General features: G+C 44.6%; 1 protein-coding gene and 1 long non-coding RNA gene across 8 annotated transcripts; one reads left to right on the top strand and one right to left on the bottom strand.

Moving 5' to 3' along the window:
* Positions 1-8,996: 8,996 nt before the first annotated feature.
* Positions 8,997-9,875, bottom strand: LOC139183091 (uncharacterized). The gene is made up of 2 exons (XR_011566558.1): positions 9,471-9,875; positions 8,997-9,282 (listed from the first exon to the last, which is right to left on the bottom strand). It is a non-coding gene; the product is annotated as an uncharacterized lncRNA (long non-coding RNA).
* Positions 9,876-9,976: 101 nt separating this feature from the next.
* LETMD1 (LETM1 domain containing 1) lies at positions 9,977-17,693 on the top strand. Of its 7 annotated transcripts, none has more exons than XM_070789100.1 (9): positions 9,977-10,049; positions 10,699-10,850; positions 12,435-12,554; positions 13,189-13,271; positions 14,602-14,788; positions 14,911-15,012; positions 15,113-15,265; positions 15,697-15,793; positions 16,683-17,693. In XM_070789100.1, exons 3-9 carry the CDS (start codon positions 12,447-12,449, stop codon positions 16,751-16,753), a joined length of 801 nt encoding a protein of 266 aa, XP_070645201.1. In that variant the 5' UTR covers positions 9,977-10,049; positions 10,699-10,850; positions 12,435-12,446; the 3' UTR covers positions 16,754-17,693. The 7 variants fall into 7 exon arrangements, with proteins under 7 accessions (XP_070645201.1, XP_070645200.1, XP_070645203.1 ...); XM_070789099.1 differs by having other exon boundaries at positions 9,980-10,049; positions 12,439-12,554; XM_019960566.2 differs by having other exon boundaries at positions 9,990-10,156; positions 12,439-12,554; positions 16,625-16,762.
* Positions 17,694-18,223: the final 530 nt, after the last annotated feature.

Here is an 18,223-nt window from a genome sequence, read left to right as displayed (position 1 = left end):
CTATAACCTTGCAGAACCAGCACTGACTGAGGTTGTATCAGGTTGCATCCTCCCAAGCAAAACAAAATATCATATATATATATATATATATATATATATATATATATATATACTGGACATTATGGACCTACAGTAGGACACTTTGTAAAAACAAGAAATATAAGGAAACTTCCTTTCAGAGGAATTATTATATTTTAAATTATTTATTTGTTTACATTTTTTACTACGCTGGGTCTGTGGACATGGAACAATAGACTGGTTCCAATTTGGGAAAGGAGTTTGTCAAGACTGTATATTGTCACCATGCTTATTTAACTTTTATGCAGAGTACATCATGTGAAATGCCAAGCTGGATGAAGCATAAGCTGGAATCAAGATTGATGGGAGAAATATCAATAACCTCAGATATGCAGATGATACCACCCTTATGGCAGAAAGTGAAGGGGAACTGAAGAGTCTCTTGATGAAAGTAAAAGACGAGAGTGAAAAAGCTGGCTTAAAACTCAGCATTCAAAAAACGAAGATCATGGCATCCAGTCCCATCACTCCATGGAAAATAGATGGAGAAACAATGGAAACATTGACAGATTTTATTTTATTGTGCTCCAAAATCACTGCAGATGGTGACTGTAGATATGAAATTAAAAGACACTTGCTCCTTGGGAAAAAAGTTATGACCAACCTAGACAGCATATTAAAAAGCAGAGAAATTACTTTGCTGACAAAGGTCCATCTAGTCAAAGCTATGGTTTTTCCAGTAGTCACGTGTGGATGTGGGAGTTGGACTATAAAGAAAGCTCCAAGGAACTGATGCTTTCGAACTGCAGTGTTAGAGAAGACTCTTGAGAGTGGCTTGGACTGCAAGGAGATCCAACCAGTCCATTCTAAAGGAAGTCAGTCCTGAATATTCATTGGAAGGACTGATGCTGAAGCTCCAAAACTTTTTCTATCTGATAGGAAGAGCTGACTCATTGGAAAAGACCCTGATGCTGGGAAAGATTGAAGGCAGGAGGAGAAGGGGATGACAGAGAATGAGATGGTTGAATGGCATCTTCAACTTAATGGACATGAGTTTGAGCAAGCTCCGAGGTTGGTGATGGACAGGGAGGCCTGGTGTGTTGCAGTCCATGGGGTCACAGAGTTGGACAGGACTGAGCAACTGAACTGAGCTGGGTCTTTGCTGCTTCTTGCATGCTTTCTCTAATTGCAGCAAGCGGGGGATACTCTCATTGCAGAGCACGGGAGCACGGTCTCTAGGCATGCAGGCTTCGGCAGCTGTGGCTCAAGGGCACTAGAGCGCAAGATCAGCAAGGGCTTAGTTGCTCTGTGGCATGTGGGATCTGCCCAGACCAGGGACTGAACCGGTGTCCCCTGCCTTGCAAGGCAGATTCTTAACCATTGGAAGACCAGGGAAGCCCCCCTGAGGAATTAATCTAAGAAAAATATTACCTTATATTCAGGTACTTGTTCAGTTGCTAAGTCATGTCCAACTCTTTGCGACCCCATTGGCTGCAGTGCACCAGGCTTTCCTATCCTTCACTATCTCCCCGAGTTTGCTCAAACTCATGTACATTGAATAAGTCATGTCATCCAGCCATCTCATCCTCTGTTGTCCCCTTCTCCTCCTGCCCTTAATCTTTCCCAGCATTGGGGTCATTTTCAATGAGTCAGCTCTTCCTATCTGGTGGCCAAAGTATTGGAGTTTCAGCTTCAGCATCAGTCCTTCCAATGAATATTTAGGATTGATTTCCTTTAGGATGGACTGGTTGGATCTCCTTGCTGTCCAAGGGACTCTCAAGAGTCTTCTCCAACACCACAGTTCAAAAGCAGTAGTTCTTCAGTGCTCAGTCTTCTTTATGATCCAACTCTCACATCCACACATGACTACTGGAAAAACCATACCTTTGACTACACAGCCCTTTGTTCTCAAAGTAATGTCTCTGCTTTTGAACACGCTGTCTAGGTTTGTCATAGCTTTTCTTCCAAGGAGCAAACATCTTTTAATTTCATGGCTGCAGTCACTGCAGTGATTTTGGATCCTAAGAAAATAAAATCTGTCACTGTTTCTACTTTTTCCTCATCTATTTGCCATGAAGTGATGGGACAAGCTGCCATGATCTTAGTTTTTGAATGCTGAGTTTCAAGCCAGCTTTTTCACTCTCCTCTTTCACCTTCATCAAGAGGCTCTTTAGTTAGGTATCTATTCATTTAATATTTAATGAGCACCGCTTGTGTGTAAGGCACTGTGCTAGAAACTGGAAATATAGTGAGTTTAGAATCTCACAGGGAGGAATCATTAAGTGTATAATGCCACCACTAATTAATTATGATTATTTAAGTACTATGAAGGATAAGTTTAGTTAACTACAAGATGAATAACTGGGGAACCTAAGTCTGTGGGGTTAAAAGTCTCCTATAATCATGCTGCTTATGTACAGTGCAGCAGTAATTCATGTGCCCAATTGGTCTGGGTTTAAATTTTAACTCAAATACTGAGTAGGTTATTTAACCTCTCTTTCCTTACTTATAAGGGGCTTCCCTGGTGGCTCAATGGTAAAGAATCTGCCTGCCAATGCAGGAAACAAGGGTTCTATCCCTGGGTTGGGAAGATCCCCTGGAGAAGGAAATGGCAACCCACTTCAGTACTCTTGCCTGTGAAATCCCATGGACAGAAGATCCTGGTGGGCCATAGTTCATGGGGTGATTAAAGAATCAGACACAACTTAGCAACTAACAACAACAACAATAGCATCTACCTTTTGAAGTTATAGTGAGGATTAAATGAGTTTATACACTAAGAACAACATGACACACAGTACCTACCCAATAAATGTTATCTTTTGTTACCATTTCAGCTGAAACCTGAAAGAGAAGCCAAGAGGAAAAAGGAAGGAAGAAATGCTAAGTAGAGAGCTACATTTGCAAATCCTAAATGAAATCAGTCCTGAATATTCATGGAAGGACTGATGTTGAAGTTCCAATACTTTGGCCACCTGATGCAAAGAACTGACTCATTGGGAAAGACCCTGATGCTGGGAAAGACTGAAAGTGGCAGGAGGAGAAGAGGACGACAGAGGATGAGATGATTGGATGGCATCACCGACTTGATGGACACAGTTTGAGCAAGCTCCGGGATTTGGTGATGGGCTGGGAAGCCTGATGTGCTACAGTCCATGGGGTTGCAAAGAGTCGGATACCACTGAGAGACTGAACTGACTGAACTGACATGTGCAAAAGCCCAGAGGCATAAAGTTGTCTGGCCTGTTCTAAAACTGAAAGGTCAATGGTTCTTAGCATAGAAAGCTAAGGGGAAAGAGATACCATGAGATATGAGATGAGGCCGAGAAGGTAGGCTGAGATCAGTAATGCAAGACCTTGTAGGCCAGGTTAAGGAGTCTGAACTTTATCCTTGGAGTCCGAGGAAACTTGAAAGGTTTTACAAAAGGGTGCGACAATCTTAGATTTACAACTTCAAAAGCATTCTCTGGGTACAGCATGGAGAACTAATTGGAAGCAGGCCAAAATAGATGAAAGGGAAACCGGTAAGGAGGCTGCTCTGGCAATTTAGATTAGAGGCTTGTCACTTAGACTAGGGTAGTGGCACAGAAGAGAGAAGGAAGCTGGACGACTGAAGAAAGAGAAGACAGAGCTGACAAGACTTAGTGCGTGCATATTAAGATGAGGGGGCATGGAGGAAGAGGCAGTATATAGTAAATAAATAATTGAGGAAGGAATGAATGAATTCCTGTGTGCCTGTCATATTGTTTTACCACATGAAACACCTTTTCTCTAGTCCATCCTTCCAGGCAAAATTCCTTCTCATTTCCTCCACAAACTTGTCTCTGATTGATCTTAGCCCCATCTTTCTGGGATATTCTAGAATTTTAGAGCTGAACAATTTTTTTTTTTTTTTTTGGTCACAACACACGGCATGCAGAACTTCTGTGATCAGGGATCAAATACACGCCCCCTGCATTGAAAGTGCAGAGTCTTAACCACTGGACCACCAGGGAAGTCCTAGAGCTGAACATTCTTGAGAAATACATTGAGGGCTGTTGAGAGGACTTAGGAATTGTCTGAAGATGGAAATCATGCATTAGTCAACTTTCTGCCCCACCCATCCCCATCTTGCAGAAATACTCATTTATAGAAATTTTCCTCTGATTACATGAGTGGTTCAAGCATAAACAACCTATGCGACTATAAAGCTCTGTGACCCATAAAGCAATACACACTGTGGGAACATTCACAACTGTATTCTTCTTGGGTCTTCAAAGAAGTCTTATAAAAATAGGTACCACTGTAGAGGAAATAAACTTATAACTAAAGTGACATGTCCAAGGTCACACACGCACTAAAGGGAATGGCAGGGCTCAGATTTGAACCTAGACCCCTGGTCCAAATGGGATGGACTTTCTACTACACTGCCAACCCTCCCATGGTAGGCGAATATTCGTATGTACCCAAGGGGATTATTAACTCTTGGAAGCAACTGAATGCCACTGTTAGGGGAACCACTGACCAAAACAGCTCAGTCAATGGCCACTGTGGCCACTGACCTTCAACACCCCCTGAAAGGAGTTCAGGGTGGAGACCAGAAATGGGGCACTCTGTGCTGTGAGAAAAACTGGCAGAACAGACCTAGAGATAACTATTTTCAGAAGATTTTATGAGCCCAAGTTCTTGCGTCTTCTATATCTAGAAAGGCACAGAGACTGTTAACAGTAACATCTGCTTTGGCCATTGAGGAGGGAAATGTTAATACATTCAAAAGTCAAAACAGACTAACTGGTTCATTCAAGGTAAAATTAGGTGACCGTTGTGGATTTCAGACACGTTCCTGTATTGCTGAGAACAGCTATGTCAGACTAGCTTAGAATGGCATTGCTGCTGCTGCTGCTGCTAAGTCACGTCAGGCGTGTCCAACTCTGTGTGACCCCATAGACGGCAGCCCACGAGGCTCCCCCATCCCTGAGATTCTCCAGGCAAGAACACTGGAGTGGGTTGCCATCTCCTTCTCCAATGCATGAAAGTGAAAAGTGAAAGTGAAGTTGCTCAGTCATGTCCGACTCCTAGCGACCCCATGGACTGCAGCGCACCAGGCTCCTCCATCCATGGGATTTTCCAGGCAAGAGTACTGGAGTGGGTTGCCATCGCCTTCTCCCTAGAATGGCATTAGCCATTCTCAAATCAGTGTCCACTAGTAGCTGCAACCTTACGGTTTCAAGGTATCTGTCAGGCAAGTGTAATCTCCTCGGTTCTGTCTTGTCTCAACAAAAATTTGAAGCGACAGACATTTAAGCCCTCGGTGCGTCACAGCTCTTGGACAGACTCTGTTATAGCTCTCGGTTCTTGAACAGATGGTCAGTGTTACAGCTCCATGTTACAGCTCAGTTTTATTTAGAAAATATCAGGAAAATACATCCTCGAGGCGTGAAGGAATGCTGACCCAAAGACTCGAAGAGAAGAGAGAGCCCCAGCCCTTTGGCTACTCTTTTTATATGTTTTTTTCCTCCCCCCAGGCCTTCCCTGTGTAAATTGGGCTAGCCAGGAGTGCTGTTTGTTCTACCTGAGGTCCTCACTCCAGTCCTCGGACCTTCCTTTAACCTTGCTTTGTTCTGTTTTTGCGGGCTTTTCCCTTCCTTATCTTTCAGCCACCCCCATTTTGGACTCCTGTTTCCTATTCTAACTACCTAACAGTATCCTCTTGTAACTATTAAATATTTTAGAGAATAAAATTGTTTTAGATCAGATATTAATCAAAAAGGGGAGACATAAGTAATGGCCAATAGCTTCTGTTATATATATGTTAATACTACATCAGGAGTTAAAACTTAGATAAAATTAGACAACTGGCAGGACTTCCCTGGTGGCATAGTGGATAGGAGTCCACCTGCCAATGCAGGGGACACGGGTTTGATCCCTGGCCCAGGAAGATTCCACATGCCTCAGAGCTACTGGGCCTGTGTGCCACAACTAGAGCCCACGCTCCACAACAAGACAGGCCACTGTAACAAAAAGCCCATGAACCACAAAGAAGAGTGGCCCCTGCTTGCAGCAACTAGAGAGAGCACGCACGCAGCAACAACACCCGGTGCAACCAGAAATAAATAAATGAAAATGAAAAAATAAACAACTGGCTATCTCGTTCCAAGTCTCCCTTGAAGTGCAAGTCCAGACTGAGTTTCAGGCTTAGTCTCCTAAATTCCCAAGGGATTGAGATCTTACTCATACTAAACTCAGATCCAGGACTTAGAACTTAGAAATACTTCCAATTCAGTGTTTATTCTCCAAATTGAGGTAGGACTATACAGCCATGAAATTAAAAGATGCTTACTCCTTGGAAGAAAAGTTATGACCAATCTAGATAGCATATTGAAAAGCAGAGACATTACTTTGCCAACAAAGGTCCGTCTAGTCAAGGCTATGGTTTTTCCATAGTGGTCATGTATGGATGTGAGAGTTGGACTGTGAAGAAAGCTGAGCGCCAAAGAATTGATGCTTTTGAACTGTGGTGTTGGAGAAGACTCTTGAGAGTCCCTTGGACTGCAAGGAGATCCAACCAGTCCATTCTGAAGGAGATCAGCCCTGGGATTTCTTTGGAAGGAATGATGCTAAAGCTGAAACTCCAGTACTTTGGCCACCTCATGAGAAGAGTTGACTCATTGGAAAAGACTGATGCTGGGAGGGATTGGGGGCAGGAGGAGAAGGGGACGACAGAGGATGAGATGGCTGGATGCCATCACTGACTTGATGGACCTGAGTTTGAGTGAACTTCAAGAGTTGGTGATGGACAGGGAGGCCTGGCGTGGTGCAATTCATGGAGTGGCAGTCGGACACGACTGAGACTGAACTGAAATGATGCCTCATTTTAGCAGGAAATGGCCAGAGCCATCATCACCCAGTTTCCTAAATTAAAACTCAGCAGGACTCCCTGGGGCTTCAGAATACAAATCCTTTCTGTGTCCCTTGTTTCTTGTTTGTAGGATATAAACTTCCTTCAGCCTCCTGGACCTTCCCTGAGCTTCAAAGGGCAAATTCACACAGTTGCTAATCAGGGAAGAGAGGCGATGTAAAAACCAGGGAGGAATAGTCGAATAGTGGTACAGCCTTGGGGCAAGGTCCTGGTTCCTCAAGGAATATGCCTAACAATACCTCTGAGTTCTTCTGCAGAACTGGAGCCCCTACCCAGGCAGAGGATGGTAATGCCAAGCTGAGCACAAGATTCCTGAAGCACTGCCTTGTTAACTGCGCCACCAATAATCAGAGGAAAAGTCACACAACCTACAGCCCTCACCCCAAATTTTGCCTTCCTTTGCTTGGCCCAGCGATGACCATCCTGTTAGACCTCATGCTTGGCCACTGTCTGCTTCAACTGTTTACACGGTTCATTTCTGACAGGGTCCAACAGTCAGGTCCAACTGTTACTATTAGGATGAATGCTAATTTGAGGCACAGAATACCTTGATTTAGATCAGGTGGCAAGAGATTTCTACTAGGCAGGGCTATGCCCACTCTCAGCAGGAAGTAGTTACAGAACAAAGAGTCCCGTGCCCCAGTTCCCAAAGAATGTCTTGAGAATGATGTCTCAGCAGGGGGTTGTTAGGGGAGCCACTGACCTGATCAGGCAAGATCGAAACCACTTGCATGAGTTATCTTAAAACAGCAGGTCCTGGTAAGGAAGTGGAACTACAAGCTACTACCAACCAGAGGAATTCGGGAAAGGTGAAAGAGAGGAGATGCCAGTATGTATGATTTTGGCAAGGCAGCAGTGGGTGGTGGTGTAAAATGAGATCTTGATTCCTTGCCCAGGAATTGAACCTGAGTAGCCTGGATGGAAATCTGGAATCCTAGCCACCAGACCAGCACGGGCTAGAGGTAGAGCTGTTTTTCCCTGGATCTTTGCCCCCAATGAAAAAATTTATTTCTCACGGAGGCAAAAACTAAACGCAGGTACAAAGTTTAGAGATATAGCACAACCAAAAGTGGGAGAACACAGAGAGAAAGAGTTTGTTAAGATAGAAGCAAGGCAGAGACGTGTATCAGGAAAGAAAGGGTGTGGGGTGTTTCCCTGAATAAGGAGTGTAGTGAAGAGGTGGTTAAGTCATTTATATAGGTCAGCTCTTCCAGGTCTTTGTCTACCTTTAGCCAGTTATCTAGTTTCTTTTTCCACATCTGACCTGCCTTAGGACCCTTCCCACTATGACTGCGCAGGTTTTGTCCAAGATAGATTTCAGTCCAGGAGCCCATGGGATCACGTATTAGCATCATATATTATGGAGTGGAGCTCCCGCCTCCTTTTGACCCCCAAGGAGAGTTTCTGCACATGTGAAATGTCTCCTTTGCCCCAAGAATGGGAGGTGTGTGATTACCTCTTATCGTCTTTTAATAGGGTTTAGTCCCACTCTGTCCCTGCCATAAAAATGCCTAATGTCTGGTTATTTATTTTCTTCCTTTTGCAGAGATCTCAAAATATAGACAGGAGTCCAGTCATAAATATGTAGTCCTAGAGCCCATTTGTCTTTTGCTTCAGGAAATGTATAGGCGGCTGGTGATGAATGGCGCTCATCCCAGGAAGCGTGAACAGGAGCCCAGTTATAAATGCCTAGACTGAAGCCCATCCATTTCCTGCCTCACATACGTCCTACCAACCTCCCCAAATCCTTCTCACTGGAATCCATCTTGGCTGGGTGATGCACGTGCCACCAGAAAGGACCCTTAGAATAATTTGCCAGAGACAACCAGAAAACTAACTCCATCATCATAAAACCTGAAGCTGAGCCAAGTGGCAGAGCAGTTCTGGGTTCCCTTACCCTGCTGCTCTCTGTCCAGACGCCCCTACCTAATGAAGTCTCTTGCTTTGTCAGCATATGTATCTCCTCATACAATTTATTTCCGATTATTAGATGAAAAACCCACTCTCTGGCCCTAGCTGGGGTTCCCCCTTCCTGCAACATCACTTCTGGCAATCCCTCCCAGTTTCAGGGATTAATGAATGTAGTCAAACATGTTTATTGGGCAACTACTAATGCGGGAGACCCAGGTTCCATCCTTGGGTCAGGAAGATCCTCTGGTGAAGGAAATGGCAACCCACTCCAGTACTCTTGCCTGGAAAATCGCATGGATGGAGGAGACTGGTAGGCTACAGTCCAAGGAATCGCAAAGAGTAGGACACGACTGAGCGACTTCACTTCAGGCGACAGGCATGACACCTAGCGGTGGCGGAACAGTACAACAGTAACTAAGGCAAGAAGGTGCTTGCCCTCAGGCTGGTTCAGGCACCTGGTCAAAAGAAACAAACGTATAAACGATGTGGTTAAATGCTATAAAGAAAATACACGGAAGGTAATGGGAGAAAATGCATGTCCTTCTGGTCAGAGACAGCCTCCCACAAAAGTGACATTAAGGTTGAGACCCAAGCTTGGTCTTCAAGAAGCACTTAATCAAAGACATTATTCCCACAGACCTACTTTGAAAAACGCCCACAAAAGGGAACGGCGTAAGTGGTCCACGCAGGGGCCGCTCCAAGACCGCCAACCTTCGCGGCCAGACCTTGACTGGCACTAGAGGGCGCCGGGGGTCCTCCCAGGACCAAGGAGGAGCCGTGGCCAGAGGCCCTGCCTAACTGCCCTCTGGCACCTGCCGCCCCAAAGCCTGGCGGCACACGGACAGAAAACAAGGGCGGTGGTGCCAGGAAACCTGGAGGCCCTAGAGCTTCTCCAGGGGTCACCAGACCCTCAAAGAGCGAGCTTCGCAGAACCACAACCCAACCAAGGCAGATACTCCCTTGCTCCCTCTGGGATAGCCGGGTTCCGGCGTCTCTAAACCAGGAAGTGCTGGTGGCATCCAATCCTAGACCTCCTTCCGCTCTTAACCTTCGCGTCCACGGCTCGCCGCGGGGGCGCGCGAGGCCAGCGGTCTACGGTTACCAATGAGCTCTCAGGAAAGACGCATGCGTTGTCGAAGGAACGCAACGTACGGGAACTTTGACCTGAAGACGACTTTCCCCTGTCTGCCCCTCCCTCGCTGTGAAGATGGCGCTCTCCAGAGTGTGTTGGGCTCGGGCTGCTTTGTGGGGTTCGGCGGTGCCCCCTGGACTATATGTCGTCCGAAGGCTGCAGTTTGTTCGCTCTGGCCTGACCTGGGGGGCCCCTCGGTGAGGGACTTGGAGAGAGAAAAACATTTTTGACGTTCAGGCCCTGCCAGTGTCTCAATATTGTTTGCATGCTGTCTTAATTCTCAGGGCTCTACGCCCTGGCCCCTGGATTTTTATTCTTCCGCTAAGAAGTCGCACCCGTATCCCTGCTAGAGACCTGGCTTCCTGACCCTCTCAGTTCTCAGCGCCGCGTGTTGCCTGAATTCTCCACGTGTCCCGAGCCGCCCTTTTTGGCTCAAGATTTTACTGCTGCTTACCTGGATCTCACCTCTCTGGCTTTAGCCTGCTGCTCAAATTGTCCCTCAGGCCTGCTTTCTCCAGGCTCACCACTCCCCCGACATTCATTCTTGTCTGGCCTCTTATCTGCCTTATCTGTTTTTCTCAGTCTAATTGCTTATCTCTCCGTGATCTCAAGATCTTCCTTGGATTTCAGAAGTTTCAGGTCTTAGCATACATTCTCTGAAGCCTGTGTTTTACGTTTACGTGCGGAGAAGGGAGTTCCAGGGCTGGTTCCCAGATAGTCTCTTTCATCTTCCTTGTAGGTCTTCAAAGCTTCATCTTTCTCCAAAGGCAGATGTGAAGAGCTTGATCTCTTATGTGGTGACCAAGACAAAAGTGATTAATGGGAAATACCATCGTTTCTTGGGTCGTCATTTCCCCCGCTTCTATGTCCTGTATACAATCTTCATGAAAGGTAAAGACAAAACTAAAATAAAAATCCATTGGATCAGCTCTTGGGCAGTGTCAGAGAGAATAAGTAAGATCATTTCCGGCTCTGCATGGGGGGGTGTGAGCTGGTGTGTCTTGTGTTTCATAAATGCTTGAGCTGCTTCTTACAAGGTAGAGCTTCTTGAGGATGTTTCTAGAAGGGTAATATGAGAAACAACTTCTCACAACACGTAGGAGGAATATAGGTATTTTTGCACTTTGCTTAACCACACATCTTCCTATAGTAGAAATTATTTGTCATGCACAAGGCAGAGATCCATAGCTGCACAGACCTGCCCTGTGATTTATCAGTTCACCTGGCTTGTAAGAAAATGTGGTTTAATGTTTGTCACAGATCTCTCCTCGGTGGCATGTTGTGAAAAGAGCACTGTATGTACTTGGTTTCTGAATATTTCAGTTAAAATCAGAGCTCTGCTAGTTACTAAGAGATGGTACAATGTCAAGCATCCACTCTGAAGCCAGACTGCCTGGGTTCAAATCCCAGCTTGTCACGCTAGCTGTGTGGACTTGTTACCTAACCTCTCTGTTCTTTGGTTTTCTCATTTGTAAAATGAGGGTAGTAATAGAACCTACCCATCGACTGCATAGTTATGAAGATTAAATAAATTCTTACATGTAAGCTCCTTAGGACCTAATACATAGTAAGCACACAGTAAGTGTAGCTATAACTATTAACTCTGTACTTCTATTGTAGTACCAATTATAGTTAACTTCACATTGTCAGCCCTGAACATTATCATAATTGCTACTAGCTTCATGGACTTGTAAAAGCTGTACAGTGGAGATAAGAGTGGCTGCTTTGTCTGCTCCCCAGTTTATACTAGAATCAAACAAAAAAAAAGTCTGAAAGCATTTTGGTTGTTTGTTTTTAAGCCTTATATTCTGGAAATTTTTAAACATACACAGAAGTAGAGTAATATAATGAACTTTCATATTCTCAACCTCACTTCCACAATTATTGACTCCTGGCCACCAGTCTTATTTCATTTATACATTGGCTTTCTCCTGTATTACTTTGAAGCTAATCTAGATATACCATTTCATTCATAAATAGGAAAGCATTTTTAAAAACTAAAGTCCTAGATCAGTGTAAGGATTATCTTGGAGAGAAAATGCAATCTTAGAAGTGTATTGAATTCTAGTAATTATAAAAGTGTTCTAGAGAGGAAATAAGTTAATATCTGGTTGGGAAATACACAGGATAAATTAGGCAACACTTACTGAGATAAAAGGTCATTGAATTTTTATTTTAAAAGGGGAGTGAGTAATGAACCAGAAGAGGGAGACCATTCCCTGATAGATCACAGAACACCAGCTTGGCAGGAAGAGAGGTGATACTCTGGGGGCAGAGGTTGGTAGGAGGCAGAAGGGAGAAGGATAAGAAATGAAATATAGGTCAGCCTCACAAGAGTTTCAGGTGACCTAGTTTAAAGCTTTGATTTAGAGTAGTGGGAGGGAGGGACAAGTGTGTCTTGTAGATGAACGTGGAGCAAAAGTCTGTGGTAATCAAATTGGGATAACGTCACACTCTGTCCTCTCCTTTAATGAGGCAGGATTGCAGATGTTATGGGCCGATGGCAAAAAGGCTAGAAGAATAAAGACAAATATGTGGAAGCATAATATAAAGTTTCATCAACTTCCATACCGGGAGATGGAGCATTTGAGACAGGTATGCACCAGGGACAGATATCCAGAAGTTCATGGTGAGATAAGTTCAGATCTCAAGTTTTTTCTTTCCTATTTTCTTCACTACTAACCAAGCTGTTGCCCCTTGCCAGAAGATCAGATCATTTGGCAGAATCAGTTCATTTGTGACCACGGTGCTGCTGCGCCACGCCCCCCACCCCCGCCCCCCACCCCCACCCCCCAAACACAGGTCCATAGAGTTTTTGGCACACTTTCTGGATAAAAGTTGTAAACAGTAAAATCCAGTTTGTTTCTGAACATACAAAAATCCGCACAGAAGGATTCAAAAGACAGCAGGAAGGTAGTATTTGGTGATGACTTGTTGGTAGATTTGAAGCTGAGAATAATCATGTAGCATCCATTCTATAGATCAGGAAGAATTTACTGAGGAATTTGGTCTAATGTCAGGCCCTGTACTAGACAGTGTTTGGAATACAAAAGTGAACAGACAGATCAGGGCTTCTGTCCTTAAGGAACTTACCAACCGGAGGCAGATAGAAATAACTTTGATCTTTATCTGGGCTAAAATAGAAGTTTACTGCATAGTGGGGTGGAGGGATTGTCAAGTTGTATCAAACACTTGGGTTAAAACTGCATCTGTGTTTATTTCTGCTTAGTTTCGTCGAGACGTCACCAAGTGTCTTTTCCTAGGTATTCTTTCCATTCCACCCTTTGCCAACTACCTGGTCTTCTTGCTAATGTGAGTACAGAGTTCTGTCTCCCTAGCATGTTGAAGATATGTAGATTTTTTTTAAATTAGAAATTAAGAGCTTTCCATTTCAGAATCTAGGCAGAGGTTATCAAACTTCTGCTCCAGTTTTCTCATTAGGCTAAAGTTCATAAAAGCCACCTGGGTTACTGGAACGGCTGTAGGAGAGGTGTCCTGGCCTCTTAGCTGTTCCTATGTGATGTGAGATAAGATAATGATCTTTTCCATCATCCCTAGAGGCACAGCCCACTCCCTGAGAGGCATAGCAACTTAGGACATTTTTTTTTTTTTTCCCTTCTGGAGAAAAATGCATTTCTTATTCTGACAATATCTATCTTTATTACTTTACCTTATATCCAAAGATGATACTTTTAAACTATGACCTTACATGCTGTGCTAGTTATCTATAGTTATTGCTATATAACAACCTCAAAGCTTAAAAGCTTGAAACAGTCAGCATTTTCATGACTTTATGGGGCAGGAATTTGGGCAGGGCTCAGGTGGGTAAATGATTTTTCTCCTGTGTGGTGTTGACAGAGGTCCCTCAATAACACCTAACTGGTGAATGGACTAGTCAGGACAGTCTAAGGTCACTCTTAGGCCTGGTGCTTTAGCAGAGATGGTTTTGTAAGACTGGGACTGTCAACTCAGGTGCCTACCTGTGGCCTCTGTAGTGTGGGTGGCTTCAGGATAGTGGGACTTCTGACATGGCAGCTCAGGGCGCCAAGAATGACTGTTGCAGCAAATAAGAATCTGCATGACCTTTTATAACCTAGCCTTGAAAGTCACAAAGACTGACTTCTGCTCTATTCTCTTGGTTAATGCAGTTACTTGTATTTTAAAAGCCAGGGACATTAGACTTCACTTCTCAATGAGGAGAGTGCCAGGGAATTTGTGACCGTGTTTTAAAACCCCCACATTTGTAGAGAAATGAATTAAAGAAATTCCATTTTGTATGCACATAGGGGCAGTGAACAGTTTGCAGCATCACAAACAGTGATGCCCTCCAGCTCTGAAGCTCTGTCCAAAATGTGTTCTTCACATGCTTTGGCTCAAAAGGAGTCATTTGTCTGATTGCTGTGTGCAAGGCTCGTCTCTTACACTGTTTCCTTTTACATAAACCTCAGTAATATTGCTTGAAATCGGGCTTCAGTGTATCTTTAAACCTTGATCTGACTCTCATTCTCAGGAAAGAACAGTAAGGTAGGGAAAAAAGTGTTTCCATCTCTTCCTCCTAGCATTCATGTCTGCTAAATGCTCTTAGCTCACTTTGAAAGATGCTAGTTTCAGCAAGTGACTTTGTGATTCCTTTTCTTTTCAGGTACCTGTTTCCTAGGCAACTGCTGATCCGACATTTCTGGACCCCAAAGCAACAAATTGATTTCTTAGACATCTATCATGCTCTCCGAAAGCAGTCCCACCCAGAAATCCTTTGTTATTTAGAAAAAGTTGTCCCTCTCATTTCTGATGCAGGACTCCAGTGGCATATGACAGAGTTGTGCACCAAGGTATTCCTGCAGTTAAGCCTTCCTGCAAACCAAGAATCTTGTTAGATGCAATGTGCACTAAAACTAGGTAAGAGGGCTAGTCAGGACCTTCCTAACATCTTCCCATCTCTTACTCTCCCAAGATGCAACGTGGTACCCATCCAGCAGTACATGATATCCTGGCTCTGAGAGAGTGTTTCGCTAACCATCCTCTGGGCATGGACCAGCTCCGTGCTTTGCAGATGGTGAGCACTTTGAGGCTTTCTCTCTTCCACGGCCTCACCTCGCTCTAGGTCTTATAGTAACACCGAGTTGACTTTCTCCCCCTATATTGTTGTGTCACAGAAAGCCTTGTGTCGAGCCATGCTTCTCACACCTTATCTGCCTTCTGTCTTATTGAGACACCGTTTAAAGACTCACACCACTGTAATCCACCAACTGGACAAGGCTTTGGCAAAGCTGGGGGTTGGCCAGCTGACCGCTCAGGAGGTGAAGTCGGTAAGTGCTTCATTGCAGTATCAACCCGCAGTCCTTGATGGGCTCTCAGGGGCTGGGAGTTTCCAGGGAGCTCCTGTCTCTGGTTACATCAGAGTCCAGGCTCTTCATTTTCTCATTTCATTTCTACATCTTTTTTCTTGGCTGAACTTAACTTGTGGGAAGGAACTCCCCGCAGTAATTTTGGTTGAGTGTCTTTTCTTCTGGTCCTTCAAAAATCAAGAATGCTACATTTTAGATGTACTGATTTAGATTATATAGGCCTTTCCACTTCTCTTGTCCATCAGAGTTCATATCGCTATGGTGAAAGGTTTCTTGTAGGGTTGAGGTTTTAACTTATTTAGAGGGGATTTGGGATTCTTTGTGGGTTCACACTTCCTTGGCATACTCGCCCTGTGATAGTTAAGGATTGTTTTCTCTTCTGAGTGGTATAGGCTTGTTATCTTCGTGGCCTGAATTCCACCCATATTGCTGAAGAGAGGTGTCGAACTTGGCTGGGAGAATGGCTACAGATTTCCTGTAGCCTGAAAGGTAAGACAAATCCCTACGGTTAATGCAACAAAAAGCCAAGTCATTTTTGAATTCTATTCTAAGGTACTTTGGGAGCTGATTATTAAATAGTGTGAGACCCTTATCTAACTTGTGTGTCTAATTGAAAGGGCGCAGTCACTTGCCTACAGGCAGCTAATGAAGTAGACTGTGCAAGACAGGGAGGACTGGGCACTGTGGGAATCTGAGCATGAAGCAGGCTTTCTCAACCCTGGCGCTATTGATGGCTTTGTTGTGGGGGGTTGTGCTGTGCACTCTAGGACAACATAGCGATATCCCTGGCCTCTGTCCACTAGATGCCAGTAGCATCCCCCGACCCAGTGCTGACGACTAAAAATGTCTCCAGACGTTGCCACGTGACTTGGGGAGGGAGTACAGAGCAGAATTGTTCCAGGACAGAAGTACTAGTCCAGAGGCATTCAAATTCAAAACAAAGACACTCACCTAGCTAAATGAAAAGTATCCACGGATGGGTGTTAGGCCTGTGGGTCTCCTGTTTGGAACCTTTGCCTAGTTATTTTCTAAGCCTCTGAACGTCAGGGTAGGCCTCCTAATCTTGGGGCTGAGAAATGTCCCTTGAGGACCAGCTTCTCCCAGAAAAACCCTAAGGGTGACAGTGCTGTTAAGTGCCGTTGCCATTAATGAATTTTCTGCTGCCATCACATGAGAATCGAGTAAATACAGATATACTTGAAAGCAAGCAAACCTGCAGGGACTGGAACCAAGCAGTGGGGCTTTGAGGACAAGGGCCTCTTAGCGTCTCACCTCCCTGCACTTGGCTTCCCGCCTCTGCTATCACCCTCTGCACAACAGGGTAGCTGGAAGGCGAACTGTTCCCTGGCCAAACCATTAACGTTGATGGTGCTTTCAGAAACTGAGCTGTCCCTCTTGCTACACAACGTGGTCCTGCTTTCCATCAACTACGTTGGGTCAAGGCGCTGAGTGGACATGAAGTGGCTGGCGGCGTCCTGCAGTCACAGCCCAGCAGCGTGGGACCAAACAGCACTTGTCAGCGAAGTCTGCATGCACTGTTAGGTCTGGGAGACAGAGGAACCCGTGCCATGGGCTTCACAGCGTGGTGCCCACGTGGGAGCTGGAAATGAAAGAAACCCTCCTAGTGGGGTGGCCCATGAGAGGTGCCATCCCAACTTCCTCAGAATTCGCTGGAGCTGGCAGTAGCCTCTCTACTGGTCTTAACTGTGGTGTTTTAAGTTCAGATCCTAGGAGGCTGAGCTTTTGCCCCAGGAGGGAATCCTCATTTGGCCTAGGACTTACTCGCTGCTCTAATCTTCACAGCTGTTTTTGTTCCAGACAGGTCCCGGCTGGTGAGGGGAGGAGCACTGCTTATACTGGAGCCTTTACATCCACGCATGTACTTGGGTGCCCCCTCAACACTTTGATATGACCAAAAATAGGGATTTGCTGCTTCTGTTGTTCCCCTCACTGGGACTGGAATAACCACTTCCTGTTTTTTCAAATCCTTTGAGCACTTTTTTTTTTTTTCTGTAAGTGAATAACTTATGGGAACATTCTAATGGAAAAGATAAAAGGAAATGCAAGTGCTTCTTGACTTTCTCCCCAAGTGTTTACAGCCTTCACTTCCCTTGTCTTAATTTCTGGGCTGTACTACAGCCCCTGTGGATCTTAAACTCTTTGCTACCTCCACTGTGTCACAGCGATCCATCTGTAACTGACAGTGGCTGCCTTCTTTGGTCCATGGATCAGTCCTGTTAAGGTACTAATCACTGCCCAGCCCCAGAGGTCTACACTAAGGTAGTAAGTTGGGTTCAGCTTTTCTCTGTGTATTTCAGTGACCTGTAGTAACTTATTGTAAATGCATGAAGCACTGTTTTTAAACTCAAGTAAAGACTGCCTGAAACCAGTTGCTGGAAATTACTTACACATCCCCCAGTTACTAATGCTCCTTTTACAGGACTGATTGACATAACCTGATGGAGAGATAATTGGTTGGAATAGAACCTTCTAATGGGATGGAAATAACAAAGAAACTGATGTGAAGTTGATGCTCTTGCTGGATTTTTAGACAGTAAACAGGAATAGACACACACACACACATGTAAAGTCATGAATTGAAAAGTGGGCCCCAAGAGTAGGGACTGAGTCAGATAAGCTCCAACAGGGCAGATCAAGACTTGCTTCAGCTGAAGAGGCGCCTAAGGGCACATGATGCAAGTGAAGCTCTTGATGCTCCATAGAATGTTCTATTTTTCCACTGTAAAACATCCCTTTTGTTAACATTAATCCTTAACTGACCTAATTGGTTTTATATATAGTACTAGAGAAGCATCTTTTCTCTAACAAGTAACTGAATTGTGGTCTGCCAAGATAAAGAAAACACCATTCTTTTGAATATTTCTTTAATATTACATTTAAATATTTTCTTTAAATACA

Source organism: Bos indicus, chromosome 5, assembly GCF_029378745.1.
Source record: "Bos indicus isolate NIAB-ARS_2022 breed Sahiwal x Tharparkar chromosome 5, NIAB-ARS_B.indTharparkar_mat_pri_1.0, whole genome shotgun sequence".
In the NCBI taxonomy this organism is placed as follows: Eukaryota; Metazoa; Chordata; class Mammalia; order Artiodactyla; family Bovidae; genus Bos; species Bos indicus.
Note: the sequence above shows the minus strand (reverse complement) of the source record. Positions and strands in the feature narration are given on the sequence as shown.